Below are 20316 nucleotides of genomic sequence, written 5' to 3' on the forward strand. Positions count from 1 at the left end.
AACATCATCTTATTAACACATGCGTACATTGCTATTTTCTTGGCATTAAAAACCACAGATCTATGTAAAAGCAATAAATGCCAACTGTAAGAGATGTCAAAAGCACGGCGATTAGACTGGAGAAAAACCGACACACATCCACACAAATGAAGACTGGGCCATGCTGAACTCTCTCCCTAGGCTCAGGAACATCTGCTGATCAAAATGTGGCTTTCAAAGCTGTGTGCCAATCATTCTCGAGCTGGCTTCCAAAGGATGAGGCTGGTCCCTGGCAAAAAGTAATAGGGAAAGGAACCTGTCTTAAAATGAAAGCGGCAAGCCAGCTTCAGACGTGTACAAACTACTTCAAATGGTGTCCAGACGCTGCCAATCAAAGGGCTGGAGAGAAGTTGAAAGGGCATCACCGGGGAACAGAAAAAGAAGGCCAGCCTGGCATATTTATCTCCTGTAAGTGTGGAGCCAGGGCCAGCCTGCAAGCTTGCAAGCTCGATGGCCCAGCAGGAGGTCTCTGCTGCTCCACACAGGCAAGCTTGGACCACAGCTGCCGGGTCCTGTTCTTTCACCATGCGTTGTGTGACTGGTGCCAAGGAAGATGTTGGCAGTGTGTCCAGTCAGTTGTTTCTTCAACTCCTCTCACTGTGGGTACTCCTGAGGAGCTTGGTTACAGAATCTTGGCACTGTGGTTAGCCCAAAGTAATGAACTATGACGAGCTGGGCCCTTCTTGACATGACTATGTGATTCAGGTGTCCAGAGCAAACAAGGTCACTGTGACCACTTCACACCCATTTTGATGGCTATGGTCGAAAGTAAAGAACAGAAGGGGGAAAAAAGACCTAGAAGGCAAGCATGGCTGGGCGTGCAGAGAAATTCGAATCCCTGTTCATTGAAGGTAGCAGGATAAAATGATACAGCCTTTACGGTAAAGACTAGAGCCACTTCTGGATTTTTGCTTTTTTTTTTTTTTAATTAAAAATGTAAGAACCATGTGGCCTGACCCCATGAGTCTTCTTCCAGACATACCCCAAAAGGTTGAAAGCAAGAACTTGAGGAAAAAGTTATATGCTGATACTCATAGCCACACTAAAAGCAGCTCTCGCATTCATCAACGACGAGAAAAACAGCGGTCTGTATACACTACAATGCAATGGGATTTTGCTATCTAGTAAAGTGGATGGACCTTAAAGATATGCTAAATGAAATAATTGAAGCACAAAACAGGAAGTCCTGTATGAGGCACTTACAGGAAATGGTAGAGGAGTCGGAGTGGTGGAGACAAAATAGAGGAGGGATTGCCAAGGTGTGGGGTGGGAGGGCAGTGCGGGATGCGTGACTGATGTTAGGATTTCACTGGGTGCCTGAGAACAGTAGCAGCTGTATAGGATGTGAGTTTGACAAACTACTGAACCCCACCCTTCCAAACAGTCAGCTTTGTAAATGAATACTGTATATCACAGTCTTAAAGGGAGAGGTCGTTTCATCGGCCAGCTTTGATTATGAATGTCTCTAATGCCACCTCTCAGGAGGCAGATACAGGAAGATCCTGCAAAGATCAAGACCTGCTTGTTCTACACAATGGGTTCCAAACCGGACAGGGATACAGAGTGAGACCTGGTCTTCATAGTGGGGAAGAGGGGCGGCAAGATTGCTCACTGGGTAGAGGCACTTTCTGCCAAGCCTGATGACTGGAGTTCAATCCCAGAACCCACATGCACACACATGCATGCATGCACACACACACATGAAAAACAACAAAAAAAAATCTTAAAATAAATTAAAGCTACTCTGGTCTTACAAAGAAAGAGAAGAGGGCTCCTTTTTTTTTTTTTTTTTATTCCATTGTAGTTTAGAGCCATGCAGGAGCAAAGGTAGATGAGAACTGAAGTCTTGAATCAGGGAAACAAACCAAACACATGCNGTGTGCCAATCAAATGGTATTCCAGCCCAGTCCAGATCACCAACACAAGCACAAGGGAGTGGAGGTCTAGATCGGGCTTAGGGGAGAAATGGGATTCCATTTGGCTTTGTAGGGAGAAAGAAGTTCTCCAGGAGACAATGCAAGGAAGAGGCTGAGAGTGGCAGAAACAGCAAAATCGGGGCAAGCAGCAAAGAACCCGATCATTCAGGAGAGAGCTGCATGGCTCAGCCAGAGACCAGAACAACAATGGCAGAGATGCAAGCAGAGACGATGATAAAGAAAGAGAGCATTTGGCTCTGGGGAACAGCGAGTGCCAGGCCAGAGCAGGAGCACTCCCCTCTGCGTGGCGGTTTCCGTGAAAGGGGTGGAGATTTCTCTTGGACTCCATGCACAAGGGTTAGGGTAACTGTCCAGCAGAAATATGAGCTACTCATAACTCAGTGATGAGGCCGGCCCCACTCACGGGAACAGAAGAGCAAATTGAAGCCACACAGAGATGGCATTTTTAACCTTCTGTACTCTCAAGATCAAGGTTAGATTTCAGGTTCTGCTGGCTGCAGTGTGGGGTTGCTTGCTGCGGGTCGCTTCCGCAAGGCAATTAGGCAACCCCTACCCAAAGAGTAAATGCAGTCACCCTCCGGCCCAATAATCCCACTTGTAGGATCTTATCCTACAAATATATGTAGTTCTGTGGGAAAGGGGGAAAGCACGGGCTTTTCACGTCAGCATTGTCTGTCACAGTGGGAGATAAAATGTGTACATAGCCACAGCTTAAGTAAATGAAGCACTTATAGTCTCAGAGTACGCTACAGCCATGAAAAGACTTTATATACAGATGATGGGACCATCTCCGAAGGCTGTTTTGGGATTGTAACTTTTGTTGTTCTTGCCATTTTTAAGTTGGCTCATAAATGCCATACCGGGTTGCAAAGCACACACACACACACACACACATGCATACATACTTTAAAATCAAAATCACTTGAATACACCTAGGATCAGCTGTTGCCATGGGACACCGAACAATGAAGTGGCCAGAAGACAGAGTAGGGGTAGATATGTGGGGGTTATATCACTGTATTCTGCATTCTAGAGCATGTGTATATTCAGAGTGGAGAGCAACCATCATACAAGAGGCAAGTGTCGGTTTCCACAAATGGCAGATAGGGAATGAAAGGACTGGCTTCCTTTACACGCCTCAGGGGCAACCTGGGGGCCAAAATCCATAAGGAGTGAGAACAGCTCCAACTGTCCACCCCTCTGGAAGAGGATTAATTTTTTTCTGCTCTCATTCATACTACTAAATTACAGGTAGAAAACACACATTAAGACTCTCTTATATCTTGCCAAGCAGTGGTGGCGCACGCCTTTAATCCCAGCACTTGGAAGGCAGAGGCAGGCAGATTTCTGAGTTCGAGGCCAGCCTGGTCTACAAAGTGAGTTCCAGGACAGCCAGGGTTATACAGAGAAACCCTGTCTCAAAAAACCAAAACCAAAACCAAAACAAAACCAAAACCAAAACAAAAAAATAATCTTATAGTTGAAAATGGAGCAGGAGCCATCCATGAAACATAGCCCTCCTCTTCAAGCGTCTGCATCTGTCACATTTCCCCATTGGTGGGCTAGCAGGGCTGATCCAGGAGCCAGGCTCTTTTTCTTTACCTTCACACACCCACCACCAACACAATGCCCACCCCAAAGCACATGAGGGCAGGACAGATTCATGACTGCCTGGGAACTCTGGGCTGCATCTTCCTTTTGCACAAATGGATGAACTCAGTGTTGGTCCATAGGAAGAATGCATTCATTCAACACTCAGACAGAATTTCTCCAAAGCCAGCAGTCTCTGGTGCCTATGGACCGGAACCAGAGCAGCAGACAGTTGGCCAGAGCATCTTATGCTAGGGGGATGCTTTCCCATAGAAATACATGCAAGGAACCTTTCGCTTCTTGAGGCCAGACAAAGCCCAGAGTCCAAAGCCTACCTTGGTACAGGGCACACCACAACCTGTTCTCTTCTGAAGAATGACTCTGGGTCACATTCTTTCCATACCTTCTGAAAAACTCACCCAGGCCCAGTTTTCTTGCTTTTATTACTATTATTTTTTCCTCTAGCACATTTTCAATGCTAAAAGGAGGGAGCTCTCTTTTGAACAGAAATGCAGGGGGAAAGCCATTTGATTCCCCTGCGAAGTGTGGTTCCTAATAAGCCTGTTCATTATTTTACATCTGATTGCTTGAAAATGCGCCCGTCACACTTTTCTGCATTAATAAGGGCAGCGTGCCACAGTTTGCCCGGCGCGTTACACTCGTCACATCGTGGCTGACGGAGGTGGAGTCACACCTCACCCCGCACCTCTCCAGGGCCTTCCTTCCAAATTCTGTTTCAAAGAAAATGTCTGGATACTCGTATGAAGATTATTGTATTTTCATCTGGCTCTAAGCCCTGAGAGTCAGCAAAAGCAAATGGAAAGAATGCAGATCCAACACATATGTTCTCCTGTGTGATAGTCAGGAGGCAGAACAGACACTTGTGACATGCTAGAAGTGTAAAATAGACCCTGAATTTCAAAGCCTTGCTATTTAACAAAAGGTTACAAACTGTCTTATTAATGGTTTTTGCATTGATTGCATGTCAAAATGATAATATTTGGATACATCAAATTAAATACAATGTATTATAATGAATGATACCTGTTCTTGTTTACTTTTTCAATGTGGCAGCTACTGAATACAGAATTACAGATGTGACTTGGATGTCTATGGATCCTGTTATTCTAGATTTGAGGTCATTGAACTTGTTCTTTTTGGGGTGGGGTAGCTAAACGGTGAAAAAGCAGTCATCCCTCAGTCTCTGAAAGGCATTGGTTTCCAGACCACAACCAATCCCAACATCTGTGGATGCTCAGGTGTCTTATACATACAGCACAGGGTACCTGTGTAGAACAGGTCTTCCTATGTATGTAACCGAAGCATATGTGTGTACATGCATGAAGATGTGACGGCCAGCGGAAGACATTTGCTCTTGTTCCACAAGCACCACCCACCTTAATTTTCTTTGTTTGTTTATGTCTTTTGTTTAGAAGCTGTTGCTGTTTTGTTGTTTTGAGACAGGGTCATTCACTGGTTTGGAACGTGTCAAATAAGCTCAGCTAACCAGCCAACCAGTCAGTCCCAGGAATCCCTCTGCCTCCACTTCCCTGGCACTGGAGATAAAAATAAACACCATCACATTCCTCTGGTTTTATTTGATCATTTGTTTTTTTGAAGTAAGGTCTAACTATGTCACTCTGGCTAGCTTCAAACGAGTTATGTAGACCAGGCTGGTCTTGAACTTACAGAGTTCTACCTTCCTCTGCTTCCTGCATGCTGGGATTAAAGGTGTGTGCTACTATACCTGATCAATGCTCAACTTTTTTTTTTTAATGTGTGTTCTGGGGGTCGAACTCAGGTCTTTGTGTTTATAAGGCAAACATTTTACTGGCCAAGTCATCCTCTACCCTCTCCCTGTATATTATAAACGATCCTGCAAATGCTTTGTGTATGGTTGTTATATTATGTTGTTTCAGAAAAAATAATGAGGAAGCACTATACATGTCCAGTATAGATGCAATAATTTGTTCAATATTTTTGATCCTTGATTGGTTGAACTTATGTTCACAAACAGGCACATTGGCTGGACTGGCCTGTAGTTTGCCAACCACTGTTCAACAACATACAGCTTTTTTCTAGGTGGAGTTCTGAGAGACAGAGTGTTAGAAGCTAAGCCCTGTATGGAGCTGCAATGGGAGAGATGGGATGAAAGACTCAGTTAGGAACAATGGCCTGATGAGGCTTGGCTATGTGTTTCTCTAAGGCTCCTGAGAGGTAGCTGTTGACATCACACTATTGCTTCTCTTGGTAAAGACTCAAGTCAGATGAGAACCTGACGCTAGGCTGGGTAGTGAGCTAGCTCATTTAAGAAGTGGGAGAAGTACTGTGGTAGTTGGAGTGTGAATGGGACTTCAGGAAGAGGACAGCATTTCTGTACTATGATAGGGATATGCTGGTCCTAAGATCACCCCATGTGTCATGTGCAGGGCATTGGCCTAAGGTCTTTGAGCAGTCCTTAGGCTCCCTAGTCTTTGGGACACCTACGCAATGAAACAAGCTGGCTTCTCCCAGGCTGGAGCAGGCCCAGAGGGCAGCTGCTACACCATGAGCTGTGGCTACCTCTGCTATGTACAAAACCAACACCGATTAGTAACACATCACACTCTAAATATTGATTAAGCCAAAGCTGATTTCCTGGCTCAAGCCATGTGTGTGGTTGTCAGCTGTTTCCTGCCAGGAAAATAAGGCAATTAACTTGAAGAGTTCCAGCTTCAGGCGTGACACGTGTCCAAGCTTCATAGGTATTTTCTTTTGCCAGGTTGCATTAACATAAACTAAAAGACCTGCCCACACTTTCCTAGGTCTAGAAACTCTGAGGCCAGAGCCTGTATCCGTGTCACATCTTCAGATTCTGAAAGAGACCTTGGCATACAGGGGGAATGAGTATGTTCCTTGAAAAACAACTAAAACAGTAGATAAGAGGACCTGCCAGGTGTTTAGGTGGTCAATCTCCTGCCTCACAGGCCTCGAAGGTACCTAGAAACCAAAACAGCTGATCCGAACTTGAGAGTGCACTGTCCTTCCTTCCTGGCCCAACTTCTCCCACAAAGGCTGACCATCAGCCTACTCTCCACTAAGCCTCCTTGTCCCCCTCTTATCATCAGCATTGCCAGCCCGAAAAACAGACCTTGAGCCAAGACTGAGAGGTTCCAGAAGGTGGCACCAAGTGGATCAGTTTGGGGTGGACTTCTCCAGCTCTTCCCCCACTCCTGATCTTCCAGACAACCAACCTATGGCCTGGAATTTTTCCATGCCTCCAGAAAAATGTAAAACCTATTTTCTTATTTAAAAAAAAATTCCCATTCATAACCCCCACCCTCACCCCGATGGATTCCGGCTCAGCTGACAAGTTCATTCTTGTTACCATGATGATGTTGGTGCCAGATCTCTGAACTTGTATTCTTGGCTTGTGAGAAAATGGAGGGCGGGGGGGAACCACTACCACCAACAAAAGCAAACAAACCTCAAATGCACTGCAGCTCTAAGCTAGGCATTCAGGGTGGGAAGAGGAACTTCTGGTCCCTTCATATCATGCTGTTTAAGCGACCATATCGATGTTCCACTCCATAAACCAAAGAATCGCTCTGTTCACTCGGGGCCAGGAAAAGACTCCAGAGTCCTCAGATAACTGGTTCCGGCAGAAGGGAGCCCCAATCAAAGTCAAATCTAAGAATGTCATGCACAGTCACAAAACATAAACTGTTTTTGCCTTTGTAATTATGCACTGTAATATTTTTAGAAAATGGAATAGATCGGTTAATGTGTGTTCATAATAGAGGAACCAAAGTTAGAAACCTTAACTCATTGATTCAGCCTAAGCATCGAGGACAGATGAGCCTAGATGAGCCCATATATCTTCTGGATTAAAAACAACAACAACACAGAACTATCCATATGGCCTAAACTTCTTTTAGGATGAGTGCATTTGATTCCTTTAAACAAATCAATAAGGAGTGACTGTGTTCGAATAGCCCTGTTCCACAGAGCTGGGAAACTGGCTTTCTTCTCTACATGGTCCACTAGGTATTGAAGGAATGAACAGGGGTTGGAGAATCTAAAATCATTCACTCTCACCACAGGAAGTTCATTTACACTTACCAGTGTGTGGGAGCAGGTCAGACACACAAACAATAACTGTGTCTGTTTTTCTCACTCCTTCTGGCCACTCCATCCATCACCTAAGAAGACTTTGGCTCCAGAACACTCTGTCTCCAAACTGGCTGGATCAAACTTTCCACGGTCAGAAAAGCAATTGTGTTGGCTTAAAAGTCCTATTTTGTCCAATTTCTGCTGAGTAAATAAGCAAAACTCCCCTTGATGTCCACAAAGCATGCAATTATGCAGACCAGGCGATGATGTCAACATGGCCTTCACCATCAAGATATGTCTGGGGAGATATTTCCCATCAAGCACAGCCCGCCCCTTCCCAGACAGAGCGGACCAGAGGTGCACCATCCCATCAACAATCAATATTTCTCAATATTAGTTAGCATGACTTTCATTCTAACTCAGACCCTACAAGGACGGATAAGGTTGGTTTGGTTTTATTTCACCGGGGGCTCACTTTCCTGTCCCCACTCTTTGTCTTAAGGTGAGGAGACCTGGAGACTTTAGCATCCCGGTGCCAGCCCACTGGGAAGGACCAAGACACTCTCTGGTCAATCTGTCCCACATTTTGCAGGGAAGAGACGGTATGTCACACAGAGACACATGAGCCTGGGTGTACACTCTGGGATGAGTAAGCCATTCTCTGGGTGAAGACAGAAGGCAGGAGCTGCCAAGGCACAACCCTGTCAGCAATTCCTCACCCTCTTCCCTCAGATCCTCCCTCTGAGGGACAGGACAAGCCAATAGAAAGAGTAACTAAATTCACTTTGGACTATTTATGGTTTGCTCCAGCCTATCCATCATCTCAGGGAATTGCTTGGGTCCTTTATTTCTTCTCTACCACATTTCCTATTGCTCCTGCACTCTTGGCAGGCAGCGAAAGCAGGAGGCAAAAGGCAGGGGCCACAGAGTTGGGGAGTCAGCGTGACGATTGGGACGAACAGGGATGCCACTGGCAAATAGGATATTTGGAGATTTCCTCTGAATTCCAAATATCCATAGTCACAGTTCCACAAGCTGAGTAACTGAGGGTCCTTAAGATATATATTTTTTAACTTTTTACATCCTGCGTTGTGTATTGTGAAAGGATAATGAATAATCCTGGGTGGTAATAGATGGGATGTGGGCACTTACAGGGCTTCCGGTACGAGAGACTCTACCACCGCCGCTGTCTGCTAACGATCTCGCTCTACATCTAAGTTGCTAATGCCCTCTTATTTCTTTGTCCCTAGTTGTCTAACAAGCTCAGATGTCCACTCTGAATACTTCAGCTCTACAGCTGACATCCATATTGCCTAGAGTGACATTTATTTTCTCACTTAAGGGGGAAAAAAATTACCCATTGGAGACTAGAGTTCAGTTGGCAGATTTGCCTTCTGGAAGCTCCGATGTCAAGGGCAGGACTAGGGGCTGTTCCCGTCAGGCAAGAGGAGGAAGGGGAACACAGCAGGAGGATCCGTGGGGCAGGCTGAGTCCTGTGTGAGGAGACTTCCCAGCAGCAGTGACTTAAGAGAAAGCAGGCCCTCACTCACTCTCCGGAGGCTCTCTTCGTCTTGACCTTTGGTGACCTCAGGATTTTCTGGCAGTCACTGGCACCAGGAGTCATCTTTTCAGCAATGTGCCTGGCATGGCTTCCCGGCCCATCTTTCAGGTCTTATCACAATTATTCGTGCTCTGACAGTGTCCTAGCTACAGGCACAGGACTCCTGTGGACTGGCACTGAAGGTTACTTTGTCCCAGCTGATGAAGAAGGGAGGTGCCCTTCCTCAGAACCCTGGATCCAGGGGACAGACTCCCCCAAGAAGGGCATGCTCTGAAAGCTATTTGCATCCCAGTCTTGGCCAGCAGGCCAACATAAAATAGGAATGGACCACCAAGTCATGAGCGAGTTCGGATTGTGGCACCCACTGCTCTGTCGCCATTGGCTTGGGACACAACGCAGCTCAAATGCTGCCCCTGAGTTTTTACCTCGCCCTTACCAATGGTAAATAGGTTCTGGGTTTACTTTTCTTTCCCTTCATTCTTCCTCTTGAACATCCTGCTTCTATTCTGTGGCCCATCCCTTCTGCTTTGTGCATCTTAGGTTACTTTAGACATGACCTCACATCCTGGACAGTTGCACAGCAGCTGGTAATAGCTGGAGCCCTGCTAATGCACTATACATTTATGCGACAGGGAAATGGTCTATCAGAAGCGAACTCCAGAACACAATTGAGCTCTCAGGCTGTCTGTGTGGCCTGCAGCAGCTTGCTTAACCTCTCTGAGACTACTCTCTCCTCTGAGTGGAGATCATAACAGCTGCTATCACACATAGGGTATTACTAAGATTAATGTTGGGCAGTGGCCACACGTGACTTAGCATGATGAAAGCTGTTCTTATGGCTTCCAAGTTCTGAAATGGCTTTCACCATGAGCTTCTGTCTAGACATTCTGCTCCACCTGCCTGCCTCTATCTCCCTCCCAGCCAGTCAGTTCCACCAGGAGGCATTCCTTGATCAAGGAGAACCCACACAGTAACACATCACATCTTCATTGTTTCCCGGTCTCACACATATACAGTCACTCACACAACACACACACACACACACATTCTCTCTCCCTCTCTCTCTCTCTCATTCTCTGTGTGTGTGTGAGACAGACTTTTACATTTTCCCCAGTTCACACCCCAAGCCTAGAAGCCCCACCCTCCACAAGTATCTCAGGTAGAGTGTACCAGAGGAGTACACAGCTGACCATTCAGAACCAACTGTGGAGGCCGCCTCTGGAATCCAGCTTTAGCTTAGATAGGCAAACCTCTCCCAATCAGTGATGCCCGGCTCTCTTGCTCATTCAAGTGCCTGATATCCTGCTATCAGACGCTGCTTCTCCCCCCACCCCAGAAGGAAGCACTCAAGCAGGGACCCTGACAGGTGCCTCCGAGATCTTCTCATATCTACCCCTCTCCCAGCTACCTAATGTCTGTCCATGTTGTTCTTCTCTCCACATCACGGTTCCACCACCTCACTTTCCTCTGTTGCTCCTGTTGACACTTGGATCATTTCTCCTCTTGGCTCTGTCCCTACAAACCCCATTGGTGAGCATGGAGCTTCTGTCTCTTCCATGTCAGCCTTTAGGTCTTCACACTTGTTACTCTGACTTTGTCGGCTGTCAAGAAGTGCCCCTCCCCCAACCAGGCCTTGAGAGTCTCTCGTGGAGCTTTCCAGATCATCTGAATGGAACTATTTCATGGACTGCTCAACTCCATAAATTCTGGCTGTGCACTAACCAGCAGTGCTCTGTATGCAGGATCATCTGTTTAAACAAAACCCCCGTCATCTGACATGGCAGCTTTATTTATGAGTCTGTGTACTGTAACCCCGTGGCATAAATATTAAATAATAACATCCCTTGGGCCAAAAAAAAATCATACCCATTACCTTCCTGACATCTTCTTATGAAAATATAAAGTAAACCCAGCCACACACACACAAAAATGGTATTAGTTAATCCTAAGGAACAAGTATATAAGAAAGGATTGTTCAACAGGTAGAGAGAGGGGCACAATTAATATTTGCATTTTTACACTGCCTTGCTTCAAGAAATGAAAGAGCCAAGAAGTAAAGAGTGTTGAAAACAACAGCAAACTTGCATAGGTGACACATTTCTTCAAACCCAAATTCCAAGCCCTGTCAGCCAGCACCTCCTTAGCAGGTGAGCTTAGAAGACCAGAATCCATACACCATCAGTGCTCATGAACGGGGTTCTGGACAATGACATTGCTCGTTTTTTTAAGCATTCTGTGAATTTCCTATTACATCAGTTTCATGATTCAGCATTTTCCTTTTCATTTATTTACAGTAATATTCGGCGAGATAACCTAAGCTTTCCGCAGGATCCTGGAACATAAGGTAGGCAGGGCAGCAAGGGTGTAGCCTTCTGTCAATTTACTATTGCTCAGAACTCAGGAACAAATGGGAGAAAGCAAGTCAGCCAAAGAACTGGGAACTAGCTCCTCACCTTACTCTGAGGGTCTCATTTTCTCTGGTATTTAAAATAGGTGACTGCCATCTAGTTTGTAAGTCTAACAGAAGGCAAGAAGTGTGCAAATTGCAAACTGTGCATAAGCCAAACGCAGCTCTGAAACGACAGCGTTCAAGACGCAACTAAAGTCACCACTCTGGCTAAGCGTGGTACAAAGAAGTAGATTTCATTCTGGCACCCGCAACTTGGCTGGAGTGACCAAGGAGTTGAAAGAGCCTCTGGAAATGCGAGGTGCGGTGGCACAGAACCGTCTGGATGGGAAGAACCCGATGCAAACTCAAAGGAGGGTCGGGGTGGGGGGCAGGAGAAAAGGAGAAGTTGGACACACGGAGCAAAGGAGCTTCAAGAAGGTGAATGAAAAGCCCAGGACAGGTGGGGACAGGGCTGGGGAGCCACGCTCCAAGGGGCGGGAAGCGAATGCAGGGTAGGGAGGGTCCAACGTCGCTGGGGACAAGAAGGGTACTCTAGGGGAACCTAGCCCTGGTCTCCAGCGAGGCGATGAGGAAGAGGAATGACTCCAGCGAGAGTAGCCGGCAAGTCCGGTCCACGCACCCGGGTACTCATCCCAAGGGCTGGGAGCGCCCGGGACGCAATGGCAAGGAAAAGAGACAAACTCGCGGCGACGTCCCCACCTCCTGCGGTTGGGGTCCCAGGCCACCCCCCACCCCGTCCCCAGGGCCCGCGCAGAAGGAAGGACCCTAATAGGGTCCGGCGCTCACCAGGTAGCAGAGAAAGAGCAACGCGCTGGCAGGGCGGCCGCCGAGGCCCGGGGGGACACCGCGGCTCGGGGGGACCATGGCTGCGGCCGGGGGACCGAAAGCGGGCGGCGGGGGCTGCTGCTGCTGCTGCTGCTGCTGTCGCCGCCGTGGCCACCAAAGCCCCGCGCCGCGCCACTGCATGGCGAGGCCGCCCGGATCCCGGCCGGAACAGGTCACCTGGTGCAGGGACCGGCCCCCGCCCGAGGCGCCACCTTCCCTCCCGCCCCCGGCCAGTGGCCCGCCGCGCGCGGGGCCACCTGCCGCTGCCACCGGACCCGCCGCCGCCGCCGCCGCCACCGCCGCTCCCGCCGCCGCCCCCGCAGCCCCAACCGAGCGCCGGCTCCTCCCCGCTCGCAGTCCCGTCCCCTCCCTCCCTCGGCCTCCCTGCCCAGCCCGCCTCCCTGGTCGTTCCCTCCGAACCCACGGCGTCCACCCCTCCTGGCCGTAAGCGCCCACACAGGTGGGGACCTCGTGGTCCCGCCCCCCACCCCGGCCGCTGTTCGCCCCCGGGTCCGCGGGGCTCTCGGTCGCCCCCCCCCATCCCTTTCTCTTGCTTCCTCCTCCGCCCCTTCCGCGCCCTTGCAGTCCCTGGTCCCCCCCCCCCCCACCTTCTACTACCCACTTTCTCCGTTTCCTCCACGTCCTTTCTCCCCAACTCCCTCCCTTCTCCATCTCTCCCTCCCGCATCTTTAGCGGGTGCCCACCCTGCTGCTTGTCTCTCATTCCCACTTCGCGCCCCAACACTAGACAGTGAGGTTTGTTTGGTGGCTTGGGGGTGGAGGGGTAGTGGTGGACCGGACGCCATTCCGGCAGGGCGGGGGCCGAGAGTGCTTTCTTGGAGTTGAGCCACGCAGCCGCTTGGCTTCTAATCCTTAGGGATGGATTTTGACCCCTGCTAACCTCCACCTGTCACCTGCAGGGCTTGGGGCCGCTTTCCTGCTTGCAGGTTTAGAGCCCAGACTGTGCCCCACCCTGCCGCCTGATTGGCGACTCGTTCTGGATGTTTCCCCAGGGTTTTGTGCGGTGTGGCCGCTGCTGCCTCCGCGCTCTTTGTTTTAATTGTCCGGAGTATTGGCGCCCAGAGCGGGTTTGTATTTGATTTGCATCCCTGAGCTCTGGCTTCCACTTGGACGAGGAGAAAACGAATTAATTAGGCCAGTACAATCGTACCCAAGCCCCAAATGAAAGGAGGTGAGGCCCTTGAAGTGCGCAAACAGCTTTTTTTTTTTTTTAAATCAGGACACATCCTAGGCTTTGAGGAGGCAAGGTGGGACTGGATGCTAGTAGACCTGGGTTCTGGAGCCACTGGCAGGTGACATGAGCCTCGTGGACAAGGCAAGCAACTCGGGGCTTGCCCTGTAGTTCCAGGAAGTGCTTGGCTGTCCTGCTGCTGAGAAGACTGCTTGTGAGCCAAGGGCTGGTGTCCTAAGATAGTTAACCCATGTTGAAAAGTTTGTCCCTTTGGCACTGAAGTGGATTTGTGTGGATGGGAACTATTAATAGATTGGAAGTCACGTAACACAACCCTTTCCCTGAGGAGTTGTCACTACTGTGGTCCAAGTAATGCCAGTCGTGGTGGGGGGTGGGGGTGGGGGGCGGATCAAGGATAAGCCCAGAGTCAGTTTCTGGACCTGGCAACAGTGGGGCTATCAGCAAAGAGCTGGGACTTTCTTGCTCATGTTTGGTTTGTTAGGTTGCCTATGAGTTCTAGAAGAAGGCTCTCAGACCTTAGTTTAGTCTGAGGCATCTGGAGAGCAAGCACAGAGATGGCAGAGTGCCCCTGAATTCTGTCTCAGTCGGTCCTCGATGGTGTCTACCAGAGAAGCCCCCTAGTGAGTGAGTTTCCAAGGTGACAGTACAGAAGCAGGGAGGTCTTACTTTCCAAGCCATGGGCTTACAGGAAGGATGCTGCCTGCCTGGCCAGCTGCAAACACAATAAAGCACTTGGGAAGTTTGACAGATGTTGCCAGGATGCCTGTCCCACTTCCACAGAAACAAAGCACTTAAAATTCTCCTCTGTGATGCAGGGAACTATTTATTCCATTTAGTGTCCAAAGGAACAAAAGATGGGGTGGCTTTGTCCCAGATCCCATCTGTATTTTTTTCCATCAAAAGGAAAAATATTCCACAGTTTTTTTCCCCCTGATTTTCTTTTTTCTTGTTTTCTTTTTTTTTTCCTTTTTTGAGACAGGGTCATGATTCTATGTACCCAAACTGGCCTGAAGCATGAGATCTTCCAGCGTCAGCCTCCTAAATGCTGGGATTGCAGGCAAGGACCACCACATTAGGTTGTTAATATGTGTGTGGGGAAATGTGGGCTTATTTAAGAAAAGAGGGTGTCAGAGGCGAGACAGAATTTGTGGGTGTCCACCTGTCTTCCTGGGCCTTTCTCCAGCGTTTCTTTCCTTTCTTGTGGGCCCAGATTACTTCTTTCCTCAGGGAATTGAACGGTCTCCCCTGTGGCTTGCAGACGAAGATACCGTTTTCAAAGCTTTGTCAGCTTTCGGCAGCTGCATTTTCTCATGTGTAGTCCATGCAGAGGTGTTCCACTGGGCCTGGGCCATACTTAATGTAGCATCCTGGATCCAGATGTGTATTTGCTTGTCTTCTGTAGCACTGGGTACTACCCCACTCTTTAGGAATTCAGAACTGGGCAGGAATATCCCTTTTCATCTGGAGCAATGGGCACACTTCAGAAAACTGACCTAGATAGTGGTCCTCTAAAATGACCACTGAGTAACTTTGTTGCCCAGGGAATGAGAATGGGCTTGCCTGATGACTCCTATATTGGAAAAAGGCAGACAAAGTCAGGAATTCTTCATATAGAGACTGTTGGGTCTAGAAGACATTTATTGCCCAAGCCTCTGCTCTAGCAGACTGCTTGAAGGGTATGGCTTTATTTCAGAAGAAAGCCTCTTATTTGGAAACAAATCTGTTTTCCCCACTGCCTTGTGGAAGGACTTGAAACTCCATCATCACAATTCATTGGTTTGAATTAAGCTTTTATACTCCACTAAAATCCAAAGGCCCCCAGGAGGAGGCTGTTTGAATCTGGCCTCCCTTGTGCCTACCTTAGTGTAAGATAGTTTATCATCTACCCATTAAGGAGACAGGAAGAGGAAAAGCAAACCCATACCCAACCCTGACCAAAACCAAGGCAACCAAAGGAGCTTGGGTGACCCAATAGGAGAAGAAGCCAAGGATGTAGAGCCAGGGGAATAGGGAGATACCTTCTGTTTAAATAGCCCTGTTCATCTCTGCAGGAACCATCCCTCAACCAGTTATTCTCAAACCCTGAGGTGGTTTAAGATCAGCAAAATCATAGCAAATGGAATTGGCTAGCGAGAAACTTGATGAGCAAAAAAAAACATTCAGAAAAAAGAATCTAAAATGTATTCTGTCAATATCATTTAACCAAAAAGACAAGGTTTTTTTTATTTGTTTTCAATTAAAGAATGAGGGAGGTAGAGAGGAGAGGCAGTGAATGCCAGCACTTGGGAAACTGAGGCAAGAGGAGCAAGAACACAGGGCCAGTCTAGAAAACATACAGGATATTGGCTCAGCAGCTTAGCAGGCTAAGGTACATGCCACCAAACCCGATGGCCTGGGTACTATCCACAGCATCTACAAACTCCCAGGGTGGGGAGCAGGCTCAGGGCTGAACACGGCTGTGCAAGTATGAGATCTGGAATCCTAGGACTCACAGGAAAGCCAGATGTGATGGCTCCTGCCTGAGACTTCACCACTGGGCAACAGAGACAGGGTTATCCTTGGAGTTTGCTGGCCATCCAGTCTAGTCAAAACAGGGAGCTCCAGGCTCTTTGATACACTGCCCGTGTCTCAAAAGAAATAAGAGGGAGAAGCGACAAAAGATGCCCTGTGTTGACATCTGCCCTCCACATCTGCACAAGTGAGTGAGCACACATCACACACACACATTACAAATAGATGATAGATAGATAGATAGATAGATAGATAGATAGATAGATAGATAGATAACCATTTAGATATGTAATTTACTTGTGAAGAACTCACAACTTATCTTTGTCTCCTGTTAAGGGTCAGTAGAAACTCACCTCTGACCTAGTATGGTCCACATGGGCACTAGGAAACTATGCCCCAGGCAAAGAGCATACCCAGTATAAAGGGATCTAGTCCCACAGAAACTATGACTCCTGGACACTGTGAGGTGGAAAGGCATGCTGGACTGTGGCCTATCTGTTCTCTGATTTCCTCCTATATAAATTTCCAGGGCCCAGGGGAAGGCCTGGCTCTAGGAAGCCTTCTGTTCTAATTAGGGTTACTGTGTTATGAAACACCATGACAGAGTAATTTGGGGAGGAGAGGGTTAATTTGGCTTACCCTTCCACAGGGTTAGGGTAACCTGTTCATCATCACAGGGAGTCAGGACAGGAACTCAAATTGGCAGGACCCTGGAGTCAGGAGCTGATGCAGAGGCCATGGAGGAGTGCTGCCTACTTGCTTGCTCCTACTTACTGGCTTGCTCCTCATAGCTTGCTCAGCCTGCTTTCTTATAGACCACAGAACCAATAGCCCAGATGATCTGTGCCCTAAGAAAATGCCCTATAGACCTACCTATAGCTGGATTTTATGGAGGCGTTTTTCTCAGTTGAGGCTGCCTCCTCTCCAAGGACTCAAGTTTGTGTCAAGTTGACACACAACTAAGCCAGTGCCCCTTCTCTCGCCCTCTCCAAAGCACAGAGTCAGTTCTCTTGTAGCCATTGGCCACTTCTGCCTCAGATCCTTCTTGCTTATTCCCCTCAAATAAAACAGAATGTCTTGGAAAGCAGGGCGTGTTTCCCGAGTGCTGCTGTATGTCTGCCACACGCCTCATGAGCAGCCCATTCTCTGAATCCTTCCCATGCTCCCTTGCTCTTCCTCCGTTCTCCTTCCCTCCCTGCCTCCTTGCCTCTCCCACCCATGTTATCTCCGGATCTGTTTCCATACACAGGTTCCCTTCTCTTTTCTGCAATGCCAGTTATTCAAAGAGTAGAGGTGAACTGCAACATTTGCCTTTTCCACCCAAATAGAAGAGAAGAAAGCAAAACCAGAAGGGAACTTTGCCGTCAGTCAGGCTGCCCTCCCGGGAAGGAAACCATGGCCTTTCCTCTTGACCGTAGATGGATGACCTCTGGGACTCAGCTGTATCCCGAAAGAAAGTGTCTTTTCATGTTTGATGTTTCCATTCTCTGGTAATCCCTAGAGTGTCTTACCCATTCTTGGTTTTGAATCCTCCCACTTCTTGCCACTCCCCCGTTGACCCTTCCTTAAACCAGATTCCATCCTCAACTCCTCTCAAACCTTGTGCCATGACGGGCAGCACTTCCTGAGGCCACAGAGCCTGGCTCTGAGAAGCCAGAGAGGCAGGACTGGAGGGCTGGAATCTTGGTGTTTTGGGGGGCGGTGTTGAAGGTCTCAGAATCACTCTGGCTGGAGCCCCGGTATGCTCCGGAATGAGCTCTATTTCTGGGCCTGTCAAATGAAATGTCGTTGCTCCTAGTTATTTTTGGCTCTTTGCCCTTCTGCATAGGTGCGTGTTCAGCTCAATTCTTCCCTCACCCTGAGCTGGGGAAACAGGCAGCCTCCCTTTGCCAAGCCTTTCCCAGGTCAGGAGTACCTGCGCCGCCAACAGCAGCTCACGACAGACAGCAGTTTTCTGCCCTGCGCATGGGTCGGTGAGCTAAAGGGAGAAACTTTCTCTGGCCTTCTTGGACCACTGAAGAGTTCTGTGGGCTGAACATTCGGGTCAGGTAGATGCAGGTGTCCACAGCCTCATCGTGCTTCCTGTCCTGACGAGGATGCTTTCAGATTCTTCAGTCATTCTCATGGGGTTTTAGGATAAGACGGAGGACCACTGCAGGCTCAGAGAGTGCAGAAACACCAGAGCGTTTGGGCAAGGTACCCAGGATACAGAAAGCCAAGGGCCTGGGTCTATAAGTGTAAGGGTATCTTTGTGTGAGTGAGTTGAGAGCATGTGTGTTGAGGAGTGCAGTGGAGAGACGTTGAGGGTGAACACACAGATGTTGGGTGGAGGGGGGTTGAATGAAAGGGGGAACTGATCTGTAGCCAGGAGAGAAAGTATCAGACAAATCAGCAAAAAGAGATGGACTGGACGACTGTCCGTGAGAGCTCCCGTGAAAGCCTGGGAAAGGCTGTACCCACATGTCACGACTCTGTTTCGTAACTGACCCTGCAATCCTCCAGCAGCCATTAGCATGGATTTGGGGCTCCTGATTTTATTGGGAATGTACTCTATCAAGCCAGAGAAAACAGCAGTAGCAAGGCAGATACTGGTTAAGTAGCTCCACACCAAACCCAGAAAAGCAGAGAAGGTTGGACAAGGCCTGGGTCCTCTCAGCCTCAGCGCTTTCTCTCTCTCTCTCTCTCTACTTCTTCCCACTAAGGCAAGTTGTCTTCATTCTTATCAAACATCCCTTTGATATATCTATTCAATGAGTCCATACGACACGCCTGTGAAGCAGGCGCCACCACCATCATCAATCTTATTTTACAGATGAGGAACTTAAGGTACTTGAAAGTACCCAGGCCCCACGGCTGGAAGGTGGTATGGCTAGTTTGAATTCAGGCCCTTATTTATTCATTAGTTATTAGCATCATTGTGGGCCTGGGGGTTGAGCCAAGGGTGCTATGTGTGCTCAGCAAGTCTACCACCACCAAGGTGCTCAACAGTTTCTCTCGAAGCAGTTCTATCCCAGGCCTAGTGCTCCCCCTGCCCCCACCAGTACGTCAGACTTGCGACATGAGGGACTAACGAGGTAGCCAGGCTCTGCTCAGAATGTGAGGTCCCATATGGATTTCAGACTTCTATCTCTGCCACTTCTTCACTAGTTGCAGGGGAACATAGGTTGCCACGGCAGACACACCTTTCCAGGGCCCAGCTGACCACTGCCTGGTTGAATTACCTTGGCTGGGCACTAATAACTATTGGACCTCAGTCTTCATGTCTGTAAGACTTGGTACAAAGTGGCTGCTCTGCCCACTTCCATGGCATTGAGAAGGCCAGGTGAGGGAGCACCACACATACATGGCACATGGCACATTGACTGGCCCTGGATAAGAGGAAAGCACTGCCTGTGTTTGTGTATGTTCACCAACTTCACTTAAAGGCTCATAGAGAAAGATGCATGATTTCCAAGACCCTGGAAAAACAGACAAAGGTGCATACCCGATGCCACTGGTCTTCAAAGATGACTCCACCCATGAGCCACAGCCCCATTATTGTGCTGTGGGAAGTCTGTCCTCTTGGAGATGCCAGCTATAATGTGAAGGATGCTGTGACTGCCCCCACTTAGTGAGAAAGCCTAAGCTAGTCACATAGAGGGAGAGAGTGATGTTTAGCCAGTCTCCAGTCAGTCTAGCTGTGCTAGTCCAGGTGCTGGTGGATGAATGCGTACACCATCTCCAACACCCAAAAGTCCCTAGGCAGACGCCTTAACAAAGTCTTGTCAATCTGCCGACCCATGAAAGATAAAAATAAATGGGAGTTTGAGCCACTCATCTTGTAGGCAGCTTACTCATAGCAATAGGTAAGCAAAACAGAACCCTGGGAAACTTGCTAATTTTTTTATAATCTATTTTTATTTTATATGCATTGGTATTTTTGCCTGCATGTATGTCCATGTGAGGGTGTCAGATCTTGGAGTTACAGACAGTTGTGAGCTGCCATGTGGGTGCTGGGAATTGAACCCCGGTCGCTGTCTGAGCAGTCAGTGCTCAACTGCTGAGCCCTGTCTCCAGCCCCCAACAACTTGTTATTTTTAACTGAAATGTGTTGTTAGCCCAGAGCTTCCTAGCACACAAAGCAAAAACAGGAGCCGGAT

General features: G+C 48.4%; 1 protein-coding gene across 1 annotated transcript in view; it reads right to left on the reverse strand.

Moving 5' to 3' along the window:
- Positions 1-12734, reverse strand: part of Sel1l3 (SEL1L family member 3) — a 108638-nt gene extending 95904 nt beyond the window's left edge. The window contains exon 1 of the mRNA XM_021162875.1: positions 12416-12734. Within this exon, the coding sequence (XP_021018534.1) occupies positions 12416-12595 (180 nt within the window). The 5' untranslated portion in view covers positions 12596-12734. The remainder of the gene's footprint in view (positions 1-12415) is intronic.
- Positions 12735-20316: the final 7582 nt, after the last annotated feature.

The sequence above is a fragment of the Mus caroli genome, chromosome 5 (assembly GCF_900094665.2).
Source record: "Mus caroli chromosome 5, CAROLI_EIJ_v1.1, whole genome shotgun sequence".
NCBI lineage: Eukaryota > Metazoa > Chordata > Mammalia > Rodentia > Muridae > Mus > Mus caroli.